The 13,759-nt window shown below is 29.3% G+C and overlaps 1 protein-coding gene across 1 annotated transcript; it reads left to right on the top strand.

The window, feature by feature from the left end:
• Positions 1-4,871: 4,871 nt before the first annotated feature.
• LOC109176534 (pathogenesis-related protein STH-2-like) lies at positions 4,872-7,163 on the top strand. Its single transcript, XM_019325998.1, has 3 exons — positions 4,872-5,140; positions 6,654-7,028; positions 7,086-7,163. The coding sequence occupies exons 1-2, from the start codon at positions 4,954-4,956 to the stop codon at positions 6,950-6,952; spliced, it is 486 nt and encodes a 161-aa protein (XP_019181543.1). The 5' UTR covers positions 4,872-4,953; the 3' UTR covers positions 6,953-7,028; positions 7,086-7,163.
• Positions 7,164-13,759: the final 6,596 nt, after the last annotated feature.

Below are 13,759 nucleotides of genomic sequence, written 5' to 3' on the forward strand. Positions count from 1 at the left end.
TCTCAACATTTTCATGAATATATTATTATATTAATACTATTGAACACCATGAACTGTTCAATGATTACTGTATTGAACACCATGAGTTGTTCTTATAAATGCATAACATTACTTTTACAAATTAAGCTAAACAAATATCTCAAATGATACACTTCAAACTTAATTATTATATTGTATGTATATATATTTTGGTTTCACTTAGAGATATTTCCTTTGACACTTCCAACAATGTAAAATTAGAATAAATGTGGCAGTAACCTGATGAGTCATTTACTTTAATTCACTGAAAATCAAAGATAATAACTTCATGTTCGCAATCTTTTTATAAATCTGTGATAATGTATCAAACTGATAGCAACATACAAAGAATGTAATAACTTATACCAAAGACTTGGAGGAGTTATGGATTCAATTCAATACCAATGAAATATACAAATTGAAAACATGCACAAAAATTCCGTTCTAAAACAAATCCTTGAGCTTGCGATATATGGTTCTAAAATAAGTCTATAAATGCTATATGTAGATAATCTGTTTTAATTAACACCAATTGTTTAATATTGTTGGATCCATTTATATATCATTAACTTAATTATTTATTGCTCAATTATTGCAAAATCTTGAGATACACTTATATGTTGTTATTCAGTAAGTATAACAAAATATTTTTGCCAAGTACTATTTTTTTTTTATTGGGCGAAAAGTTAAAAGAGGGGATTTTGTTTTGAATAATTGTATTGATTGATTAGATTAATAGTAAAATAAAACCCTGTAATTTTAATCTAAATTATTAATAACCGATTATTTTCTATTTTTTTAGCAAAATAATCTTCCTTATATTCATATTCATTAGATTAATAGTAAAATAACGTGTAGAAATAATTTTAGAACATTATGACTTCTCGAATTACGAGTTTTTTTTACTGATAACCTTATTATTATTAAGTGCTTGGGCGGGAAGTTATAAAGGATGATTTTGTTTTTGATAATAGTATTAATTGATTAGAATAATAGTAAAATAACGTCATGTAATTTTAATCTAAATTATTAATAACCGATTCATTTTTTATTTTTATTTTTTTGCAAAATCTTTCTTATATTTATATTCATTAGATTATTTGTAAAATAACGTGTAGAAATAATTTTAGAGCATTATGATTTCTCGAATTACGGATTCTTTTTCATTTTTTTCCTTTTTTTTACTGCTAACCTTATTATTATTAAGTGTTCGGGAGGGAAGTTAAAAAAAGATGATTTTGTTTTTAATAATAGTATAGATATAGATTATTAATAACTAACTAGTATTTTTACCCGTGCGATGCACGGAATGGATTTGTTATAATATATTAAAAATATTTGGATTGATATATAATTATTTAAATTAGAACATCAAATATTATATAGTGAAATTGAAGATATTGTTTGGATTATTTATGTGTTTTGATGTTATCATTGTTTGAATTTAAGCAAATAATTGCTCAAATTAATAGCTAATGTGTATATGTACGCATGCGGTGCTGTAACTTTGGAGATTTTATTTATCATTGTTTAGTATTTTTTTTATAAATTAGGCAAATGTGTTCGTTCTCTAGCAACTCAGTTATACGAATGAATTGTTATCTTAATTCATTTGTATCGAATATATATTTTTTTGTCTAGATATATAGCAATTTTGTCATTTTAAAAAAACATAATATCAACGATTGTATTTACACATTATTGAAACCTCTTTGTAGACGACATTGGTAGTAGCAACGCAATCCTGTCCATCATCGTATAGAGCTAACACCTTCAGTCCATCAGGATAGGTGACTCAGGTAAAAATATATAATGGCAGAGTATTAGTCAATTAGTGATCCTTTTATATTTTAAGTCAATTAGTAATATCAAATTCATTTTCGGCAAATTATTCTTTTATATTTTTAGTCAATTAGAATATCATATGCAGTGATATTTTTACCAAATTTTCGTTCCATTTTTAATTGATGATGTATAATATTGTTATTGAAATATTTTCGTTCCATTTTTAATTTATCTTTAATATTGTTTAAAATATGCATTTACTATTTATGATGTATAACTATTATTGAAATATTTTCGTCAAATTTTAATTTTCGTTCCATTTTTAAATAAAATGCAATGATCTAACCATTTATTTTTTTCATATTAATCAATTATGGATCTTTTTTATTTGCAGTCAACTATGAGTATTCATTTCTTTTTTATATTTTCAGTCAATTTGTAATGTCATATTCATTTTCAGCCAATTATTCTTTTTTTATTTTCAATCCATTAGCCAATTAGAATATCAGATGCAGTGATATTTTTACTCAAATTTTGTTTCATTTTTAATTGATGATGTAGAATATTATTATTGAAATATTTCCGTTTCATTTTTAATTTTCGTTGCACTTTTAATTTACCTTTACTATTGTTTAAAATATGCCTTTAATATTGATGATGTAGAATATTATTATTTAAATATTTCCTTTTCATTTTTAATTTACTTTTACTTGATGATTTAAAATATTATTATTAAAATATTTTCGTTCCATTTTAAATTTCCATTTCATTATTTAAAATTGTGAAAAATTTATGACATAATTGTGATTTGATGTATTATACTATATAATATTTTTGTGAAAAAATAAAATGTTATGATCTGACCATTTTCTTTTCCATTTTAGTCAATTATGGATCATTTTTTATTTTCAGTCAATTATTAATATTCATTTCCTTTTCCAATTAACCTAACTTCATTTCTTTTTTTCTTTTTCCAATTTACCTAATTTCCATTCCATTTTTAATTGATGATGTAGAATATTATGTGAAATATTTATGTTCTTTTTTTTTTTTCATTCTGTTTTTAATTTACCTTTACTATTTACTATTGTTTGGGCAGGAAATCAAGTAAATAAGATTTTGTTTTTAATTATAGTATAGATTTGACCGTGAGGTTGTAGCATATATATATATATATATATATATATATATATATATATATATATATATATATTGGTTATATTATAAATTGTTTAAATTGGTTATATAGAATATTATGTTAGTACGTGAGAGCATTGAATATGGAACAATATTACCAAGATTTTAGTTAATTTCTATTTTACATTTGCTTACAAAATAAGTTGTATTAAATTAGTTGGTGAAAAACATTCAAAAATTCTACACGGTAATACCATACATAATATTACCAATTATGTTATTATGTTATTACCTAATTAATTAATGTCTTTTCTACACGGTATTATAAATACGTAAAGAAAAATACGGAGAATTTGCAAACAATAATGTTACCAAAAATATTATTATATTATAGAATATAACTAATATGTCTTTTCTATATGGTATTATGTTATTACGTTAATACGTGAATATGGAAACAATATTACCAAGATTTTAATTAATATTCATTTTACATTTGCTTACAAAATAAGTTTTATTAAATTAGATGGTGAAAATACAGCTACGCATGAAAGATGAATTCAATCTAAAAATGGCAGTTTATAGATCTGTATGTGCACATGCACACATGTTGAAGGCTCGAAAGAATCTTCCAGAAGTGTAAAAAAATATTTACTAAAGATAAGTACAATTTCAACTACTATATACTTTACCAATAATATTAATTCCTATTTTCTACTATATTATAATTTTATTTACTATTATATGTGAAGTATTTATTTTTTAAGTTATACGAAAGAAACTCTGATTACAGAGAGGAAAATTGTAGTGAGGGGCTCTTAATTGTTTTCACCACTTTGAAGATAAGATAGTACTGATGTAGGTTGATTATTTGTAATATATCTGGAAGTAAAATTTGAGCTCTAAGATCATATAGAGCACTCTTTGATCCTAAATCAATAAATAATTAGTTATATACACATTTAGCAGTACCAATGTTATTACTAATACTTTATATATATCTGCAGTATTGAACCTTTAATGTGAGATAAGAATGAAATAATCAGTTAAATGATGTCTTTATTTGGATGCACTGAGACTATTACAATGCTCCATCACTTTGCAAAAATGTACAACTTTCGCTTTATTTTATACTTTAGATTATACTTTGCTTATCCTTTGGATTTTAATGTATTATTTTAAGCTAATTTATTTATTAACATTAAAAAATACATTTTAAAGTGTGACAATTTATACAAATAAATCATTTTAAAAAGTGACAAAAGATGGTTAGAAAATTTGATGCCACCATCAATTTTAAAAAAAAATGTTTTATTGCTACGGTTTACCTCAATCATCTCATAAATATCAAAATGTTTCTTAGAAGGGTCTAATCAACACATAAACTGAAAATAAAAAAATGACAATCATAAACAAAATATGTACAAACCATAACGGGTCCTTAACGGGTCAACCCGTTAACAACCCGGGACACGTTAAGGTTAAACACTAACCCGTTATTTTGTGTCCGGTTTCGTGTCGTGTTAACGGGTCGTGTCTATAATTGTCAGGTCTAGGATTAATCCAGTGAAATTGACATCACCTAATTTTTTTTTTTAAAATCCAATTAACATATATGCCAAGCACCTTGTGCTCAGATGGCATGTAGTGACTTCTTCCATGTGGGAGGTCATGAGATCGAGCTTCAGTGGTCCTTGTGAACAGATATACTACAACGTAATAGAGTCGCTAAATATAATTCAAAAACCCAATAACATGTATAAAGAATTGCGTGGCATCAAAATCTGGAAAATAATTCTTCCAACAGGCTGAACCCCAACCCTAAGGGCCCAAATTATAGTAACTCAACTGAACTCATCACTGTCACAGTATCACCCAACAACCTCGCACCATGCCTACAAATAGAGCTCAGTCACAGCTTCCATAATCCCACAGCTCAATACTAAACATTCTCCCAAACCTTAATCTCTTCAAATATTTAGTTTTATTAAACTAAGCAAAAAGCACTGAACTATGGGCGTGGCTACCTATACCCATGAAGTGGCAACTTCAGTTGCAGCTCCTAGGATGTTCAAGGCTCTGTATGTGGACTCAGACAACCTCTTGCCAAAGGTGATGCCACAGGTCATAAAGAGCATCGAAATTGTTCATGGTGATGGTAGTGGTGCCGGAACCATCAAGAAGATGAACTTCCTCGAAGGTTAGTAAAGAATTTGAGCATTATATCAAACGCACCACACACCCAAAAAAATCATCATACCTCCCTACACCTAAACTGTGTTTCTGAACACTGTATGGTGTGTTTATACCTACTTAATGGTTCGTTTTGGAGTAATGCGTACCCAATGATGTATTTTTTTGGTGTATTAGTGCATTTTTTTTGTTATGTGGTCTTAACACTATTGGTGTGTATTTACATACCTAATGGTGCGATCGCACCGACAACACGTTAAGACCTGACTCCACTGAAACTTCGCTATATATATATATATATATATATATATATATATATATATATATATATATATATATATATATATATATATATATATAAATATTTTTTTTAAATCCAATTAACATATACTATGGGCCGGTCCCGAGCTGTGCATTATATCAAACACACCACACACCCAAAAAAATAAAATGCACCATACCTTCCCACACCTAATTGTGTATTTTTGAACACTATATGATGCGTTTATGCCTACCTAATAGTTCATTTTGTAGTAATGTGTACCTAATGGTGCATTTTTTGTTGTGCGGTCCTAACACTATTGATGTGTGTTTGCATACCTAATGATGCGACCGCATCATTGCACATTAAGGCCGGATCGCATGCACTAGAACTTTGCATTAATATATATATATATATATATATATATATATATATATATATATATATATATATATATATATGGTCAGGTTCCTGTGAGGTCAGGTCTTCCCGTGCGGTCAGTGCGGCATACACCATTAAGTATGCATAAATGCACCACACAGTTTTCGTAAATACACCATTATGTGTGGTGTTTTTTTTTTTTTTTTTGTGGTGTATTTTTTGACATTTCATTCTGGTGTATTTTCGAACACTGTATAGTGCATTTATGCATACCTAATGGTGTATGCCGCACTGACCGCACGGGAAGACATGACCTCATAGGAACCAAAATCTATCTCTCTCTCTCTCTCTATATATATATATATATATATATATATATATATATATTTATTTATTTATGTGTGTGTGTGTATTAAGGATCAAATGAGACTTATCCGAGGACGTGAGGACTTATCTAATCCTTTCATCCTTTCATTTACATAAGCCAATGACTGTGATTTAATTCTATGCAATGGATTTAATTTTTCATACTCAGTTTGTTGTGCATTCATTTTCAATTTGTTGTGCATTCTTTTTCAATTTGTTGTGCATTCAAGTGCGATTGATGTGCATCCATCCACTTTGTTGTGCAGTCCTTTTTTGTATTGTCATAGCCTTTAGATCACTCCAAATGATCACTCCAAATGGATGATCTGATTAGTCCTCACTGTACTCACCTGATCACTCCAAATGGATGACTACTCAAGCTTGACTCGAATGAATTTCACCGCTAATAATTAACTAGATCCAAAGTTAAAGCTAGGTAATTAAGCATGTATTTTAAAATTGTTTTGGGATGCAAAACTAAATATATGGTCGATTTTGAAACAACGTACAGGAGATAACTTAAAGTACGTGAAACACAAGATTGAAGTGGTGGACGTGGATAACTTGATCTGCAAGTACTCGTTGGTGGAGGGAGATGTGATGGGAGACAAGCTGGAATCCGTAGATTATGAGGCCAAGATTGAAGCTAGCGGCAATGGCGGCTGCGTTTGCAAGAACACAATCAAGTATCACACCAAGGGTGACTATGTTCTCAAAGAAGAGGAAATTAAGGAAGGGGCGGACAAGGCCATGGAGCTTTTCAAGGTGGTCGAACAATACTTGCTTGCAAACCCAAGTGTTTGTGCCTAATCAACTTGATTGGGTTTTAATTATTTGTCCTTTATTACTATCTATTGGGTGTGCTAAGTTTGTGTGCCATCTTTTTTGTTTTTTTTTGTTTTTTTTTTTTTTTTTGTTTTTTTTTGAAAAGATTGTGTGCCATCTTTAATAAGTTTGAGTGTGTAAGTCTCCCTTCACTCTTTTTTATTTAATAAATTTGATTTAAACTCGTGTTATTTAATATACTAGTATTTTTCTCGTGCGATGCACCTACACAATTTTAGAACAACACAAAATCATACACCCACTCTAGCTTAATTTCATTACATTTTACGTTTAGACTATTTTTTTAAAAAAAAAAAATTGGAATAACGATTGTCTGGTGTTGGATATTAGTGCTCAGTACCTTTAATTACCTGTTTGCCCTTTTCCACTTACCTCTTATAATATTTAGGGTCTTCTCGTACCTTACATTTTATTCATCAATTTTTAGGGATCAAACGTTTGCACTAACTCCGGCTGTTTGCACATACGTAATCATCCGCTTTATGGTTGCACACAATTCATAGATCTCATCGACTAGTTATTCTTATTTCATTTAACTCGTATTACAGTTTGCCTTTGCATTACGCATGCACACGCTAGGTAACGCTTGCAGTCACATTACTTTTGACGCCACTTTGCGCATTGAATGTTTGCACACACACCATTTAAGACGTACGCACACACTTTGGCTAGTCCTTCACATTGTTATACCATTCCCTTTATTGCATTCATCTAAACTACCATGTATGGACCATTGCCTTCATCTAAACTATCATGTATGGACGATCATCTTTTCTTGAAGGACGTATGCACACGCATCACTATCTGTTTGCACACATATTTTTTTTGCACACGCATCACTATCTGCAGCTCCAACTGTTTGTCCATACCTAATCATACGATTTATGGTTGCACACTTTTCATATATCTCATCCACTAGTTATTTTTATTTAATTTATACGGTATTACAGCTTACCTTTGTTATCCAGCTAGTACTGTGTTTCCAAGGTAGGTTTCCGTGTCACATGTTTCGATGTCATTGTTGTATTCAGTCTCACCTGCTACATATCACAGCCAATTCTTTTCGTTAGACTCGAATTGAAATTAAATCCAAAACCGAATAAAAACTCGTATTTATTCAATAGCCACGATTGCACAAGTGTGCAAATCATTCTCCATTCATACCCCCATCTCAACGTCCCTCTTCATACCATTTATATAATATTAGTTATCCATTCCGATTGCACACGTCATATCATCAAATAGCACACACCATTACCCAAACACACAACCATCATTCTCCAATCATTATATTTCCACACTACTAGTTCTCCTTTGGTTTTTAGTGTTATACCATAGCCCATAACTTTCCGGTTGTACACGTCCTAGCATCACGTCACACACACCACCACCCACCGCACATCATGCAACAATTCAACTATTTATATAATACTGTTTTTCCTTCTTTTTTTTTTTGACTAGCACACTAAACCATTACTAATTGGTTGCACACGTCCTATCATCACATAGCACACACTATCACCAAACACACAGACCATCTTTTCCAATAATTCTATTTCCACACTACTAGTCCTCCCTTATTTTTAGGGTTATACCCTAGCCCATAACCCTCTGGTTGCACACATCATATCATCATGTCGCACACACCATCACGCGCACACACGGACATCATGCAACAATTATACTATTTATATACAACTAGTTCTTTTTTTTTTTTTTTTTTTTTTGTCTTACAACCTAAACCATTACTAACTGGTTGCATACGTCTTATCATCACTTAGCACACACCATCACCCAAACACACGGCCATCATACAACAGTAATACTATTTATACACTACTAGTTCTCCTTTGTTTTTAGGGTTATACCATATAACATCACCCTCTGGTTGCACACGTCTTTTTATGACGTAGCACACACCATCACCCAAATCCACCGACATCATACACCAATAATAATACTAAAATACAACTGTGGCATTAAAAAAAAAAAAAAAAAGATTAACGTAAATTAACCTTTGGCCGCAAACGGAGGAGAGGAAGCCATTGACACCATGTTTCTTGTGCTCAACATCTGTCTTTGCGTTGATAATATGTCACTACCGATTATAGAGTGTTTAATCCTCCTACTTATACAACTGCCGCAGACAAAAAATCATACAATTAACTTACATGAGTCGTCGGTAGCAAACGAAGGAGAAGAAGCCATTAACACTGTGTTCTTTGTGCTCAACGCCGATCTTTTGCGTGTATATTATGAATCTTCCGATGATATACTGTTTTTATCATCATAATTATATGAAAATATTATTAAATGCGATTTTCACCATATAAAGATTATTGCTACATGACTAATTTGCCCCTTAATCTTATTTCATTATATTCTATTCTATATGTATTACTCAATCATGCCCATTAAATTATATTAAATGGATGCACAGGATGTGTTCTCACGTTCTCACCTAAGAACATGTTCTCACTGGAACCTTATCCTATATGTGTGTGTGTGTGTCAGTGTGAGTGTGTAGCTCAAGTTAATAAGAAATTTCTTTTCTGTGTTTTTTTTTTTTTTTTTTTTTTTTTTTTGAAGGTGAATTGTTGGGTAGAGATATTAGATAAGAACAAAATTTTGATATTTATAGTGAAAGGACACTTTTGCCCTTAATTTTCACAGCACAGACAATCGGAATTAGCGAAACGACTACGGCCAGTCGAAATTCAAAACTCGAAAGACCACGGATTGTCGATTTGAAAGTTAAAGACTAAATGTGAAACCACTAAATTCAGATGACCTCAAATAGCATTAACTCTAAAAGAAATAACATATTCTGCAGAATTCTATTCCTTAGAAAAAAAAAACCAATGAACCAAACGATAGAATAGACTTATTTCACCAAATAACATTGCATTCCCAAAAAACAATGGACCTGTTAAGAAAATTCAGAGAGATTATCGATAAGAAAGAGGATCATCCACTTCATTCATCCATAGTTCCTATTACAAAAGTATCTCTATATACAATACCAAGGTAACAATGAATAAATGGATACATATAAATGGTAATAACTATTACAACTGTTACAATTGGATAATAATGCCACCATAATGATTTGTTTATAACACTCCCCCTTGCACATTATTTGACATGATCCTGCCTCGTAAAAACTTGCTAGGAAAATCCTGTGGGAAAAACCTAGACAAAAGGAGTATAAAAGTATATATTCAAATATATTCATGCCTCGTTAAAAACTTCACTAGGAAAATCACGTGAAAAAAACCTAGTAGAAGAAAAGAGTACATGATATTTGTAAAATCATATATTGTACTGATTGCCTTACTAAAAACCTTAACTTAAGAAAACTATGTGGGAAAAAAACTTAGTTAAGGGAAAAAGACTACAACCATAACCCTTCAAGGCATAATCGTCATAATCTTCAGGACTATTGCCTTTGTCTTTGGTAATAATTCCAAATTTAGTCATAGACTATCGTTTTTGTCATTTAACATCCCAGACTATTATTTTTTGGACACTTTTAGTCCTTTTCATGACTTTTACTATTTTTAGTAAGCGCACTTTTGTCTCTTCATATTTTTCTTTTGTTATTTTTTGGTTTCAACCGGTTTAGGACTTTACTAAAAATTGGTTGAAAAATATGGTTACTAAAAATCAGAGGTTATCTAAAGTTTTAAACTGATTGAAAAAAAAAAAGTATAAAAAACCAAAAATGCTCTTACTAAAAATAAGAAAGGGATGAAAATGACTAAAATTATCTAAAAAAATAATAATCTAGGATGTTAAATGACAAAAACGATAATCTGAGACTAAATTTATAATTGTCACAAAAGACATGAAACCTCAAATAAAATTGACTTATGTAAAAACTAAAATAAAAAAAATAAAATAAAATAAAAAAATCTCCTACTATCAATGCTGCAAAAATCGCGCCTAGGCGCTACGCGCCGCCCGGCCGCGGACGATTCGGCCGGAATCGGCCTCCTCCGCGGCCGGGCGGCTAGGCGGCGATTAATTGGCCGAACCGGGCGCCTAACCGGTCGGCCGAACCGGCGTTTTTTAGTTTTTTTTTTTTTTTTTTTTTTTTTTTTTTTTTTTTTTTGTTGAAAAGTGTAGAAAGTTCGATAAGGCATAACTTTTGACTCGATTGTCCGTTTTAGACAATTTTTTTACCACCACTTATGAAAATAATTTAGATGATTTTAACAATATTAAAAACGATTTTACAACCACTTATGTAAATAATTTGTAAGAAAAAATTATAGGAACTTTATGTTTTATTAGTGAATTTCACAATTTTTAATTTTAAAATTTTCTTTAAAATAAATAATCGGCGCCTAGGCGCCGATTAGGCACTCCCTTGACACTTAAGGGGCGCCTAACGTTTTTTGCAATCTTGCCTACTATTGATTGATGTTGCTCTTCCTCTAAGCTCTAACTAATGGTGTGGACATGCAGAACTCCGGATTTAATGTCGAAAAATAAGCAAAATTCCGCAAATCCGATGTGGTCTTTTAGACTTTTGATGCCGGTCATTACTTAGTCATACAATCTTAAACTTTGGGATGATGAAAATTCAACATTATTATGACGTTTAAATTAAAATTGGTAGTTGCAACCACAAACAATTAGAGTTTCAACATTAGAGTTTGGTAGTTACGTTGTTTTGTTTTTCCTGTGTTAGCGGGCCAATCCCACCAAATAAAAACAAAAAAAAAAAAAACAAAAAAAAAAAACAAAAAACAAAAAAATGACGTTTTAACTTTTAACTATACAATTTCAGAACTGGGACATCAAGAACGAAAATGTTAAAAAAGGAGTGAATATTATTACTTTTCCCACTCAAACTTGTATTTCAGTATTTGTTGCCATTATATTCAACTAGTACTTTAACTTGTGCGTACGTTACATGCAATGAATTGAATTTGTTATAATATCTTAAGAATATTTAGATTAATATTTAATTATTATATAAATTATAATAACAAATATTATATAGTGTAATTGATGAAATGGGTTGGATGGATTATATTTTCTAATGTTATGCTTGTTTAATTTTGATTTATACAAATAAAATTTATAAACTTAGTTGACAAATAAGTCTAACATTTCTCATCCAGATGACTTAAAGAATTCAAATGTCCAATGGTTTATCTCAACATTTTCATGAATATATTATTAATACTATTGAACACCATGAACTGTTCAATGGTTAGTGTATTGAACACCATGAGTTGTTCTTAAAAATGCATAATATTAACTCTACAAATTAAGCTAAACAAATATCTCAAATGATACACTTCAAACTTAATTATAAACTATTGTATATATATTTTGGTTTCACTTAGAGATATTTACTTTGACACTTCAAAAAAATGTAAAATTATAATAAATGTGGCAGTAACCTGGTGAGTCATTTACTTTAATTCACTGGAAATAAAAGATAATAACTTCATGTTCGCAATCTTTTTATAAATCCGTGATAATCTATCAAACTCATAGCAAGATACAAAGAATGTAATAACTTATACCAAAGACTTGGAGGAGGTATGGATTCCATTGAATACCAATGAAATATACAAATTGGAAACATGCACAAAAATTCAGTTTTAAAACAAATCATTGAGCTTGCGATATATGGTTCTAAAATAAGTCTATAAATACTATATATGGATAATCTGTTTTAATTAACACCAATTGTTTAATATTGTTGGATCCATTTATATATCATTAATTTAATTATTTGTTGCTTAATTATTGCAAAATATTGAGCTACACTTATATATATTGTTATTTAGTAAGTATAACAATATATTGTTGCCAAAGTACTATTTTTTTTTTTTTTATATTGGGCGAAAAGTTAAAAGAGAGGATTTTATTTTTAATAATAGTATTGATTGATTAGATTAATAGTAAAATAAAGTCTTGTAATTTTAATCTAAATTATTAATAACCGATTCTTTTCCCTTTTTTTAGCAAAATAATCTTCCTTATTATATTCATATTTATTAGATTAATAGTAAAATAACGTGTAGAAATAATTTTAGAACATTATGACTTCTCGAATTACAAATTTTTTTTTTATTTTTCATTTTTTGTTGCTAACCTTATTATTATTATTAAGTGCTTGGGTGGGAAGTTAAAAATGATGATTTTGTTATTGATTGATTAGAATAATAGTAAAATAACGTCCTATAATTTTAATCTAAATTATTAATAACCGATTCATTTTATTTATTTTATTTTTTTGTAAAATCTTTCTTATATTTATATTCATTAGATTATTAGTAAAATAACGCGTAGAAATAATTTTAGAGCATTATGACTTCTCGAATTACGGATTTTTTTTTCATTTTTCCTTGTTTTACTGCTAACCTTATTATTATTAAGTGTTCGGGCGGGAAATTAAAAAAGATGATTTTGTTTTTAATAATAGTATAGATATATATTATTAATAACTAATTATTTTTCATTTTTTCACAAAATCTTTATTATATTCATTAGATTAATATTAAAATAACGACCTATAATTTTAATCTAAATTATAAATAACTGATTCTTTTTTTTTTAATTTTTTTTTGCAAAATATTCTTTATATTCATATTCATTAAATTAATAGTAAAATAACGCGTAGAAATAATTTTAAAACATTATGGCTTCTCGAATTACGGATTCTTTTATATGTTTCCTTTTGTTACTGCTATCCTTATTATTATTAAGTTTTTGGATGGGTAGTTAAAAAGGAAGATTTTGTTTTTA

This window comes from Ipomoea nil, unplaced genomic scaffold, assembly GCF_001879475.1.
Source record: "Ipomoea nil cultivar Tokyo-kokei standard unplaced genomic scaffold, Asagao_1.1 scaffold0706, whole genome shotgun sequence".
In the NCBI taxonomy this organism is placed as follows: domain Eukaryota; kingdom Viridiplantae; phylum Streptophyta; class Magnoliopsida; order Solanales; family Convolvulaceae; genus Ipomoea; species Ipomoea nil.

Bases quoted from the DNA above. Each gene is read 5' to 3' on its own strand.
- LOC109176534 (XM_019325998.1), top strand. From the start codon at position 4,954: ATGGGCGTGGCTACCTATACCCATGAAGTGGCAACTTCAGTTGCAGCT. The intron at 5,141-6,653 runs GTTAGTAAAGAA...AACAACGTACAG, and splicing joins GAAGATGAACTTCCTCGAAG to GAGATAACTTAAAGTACGTG.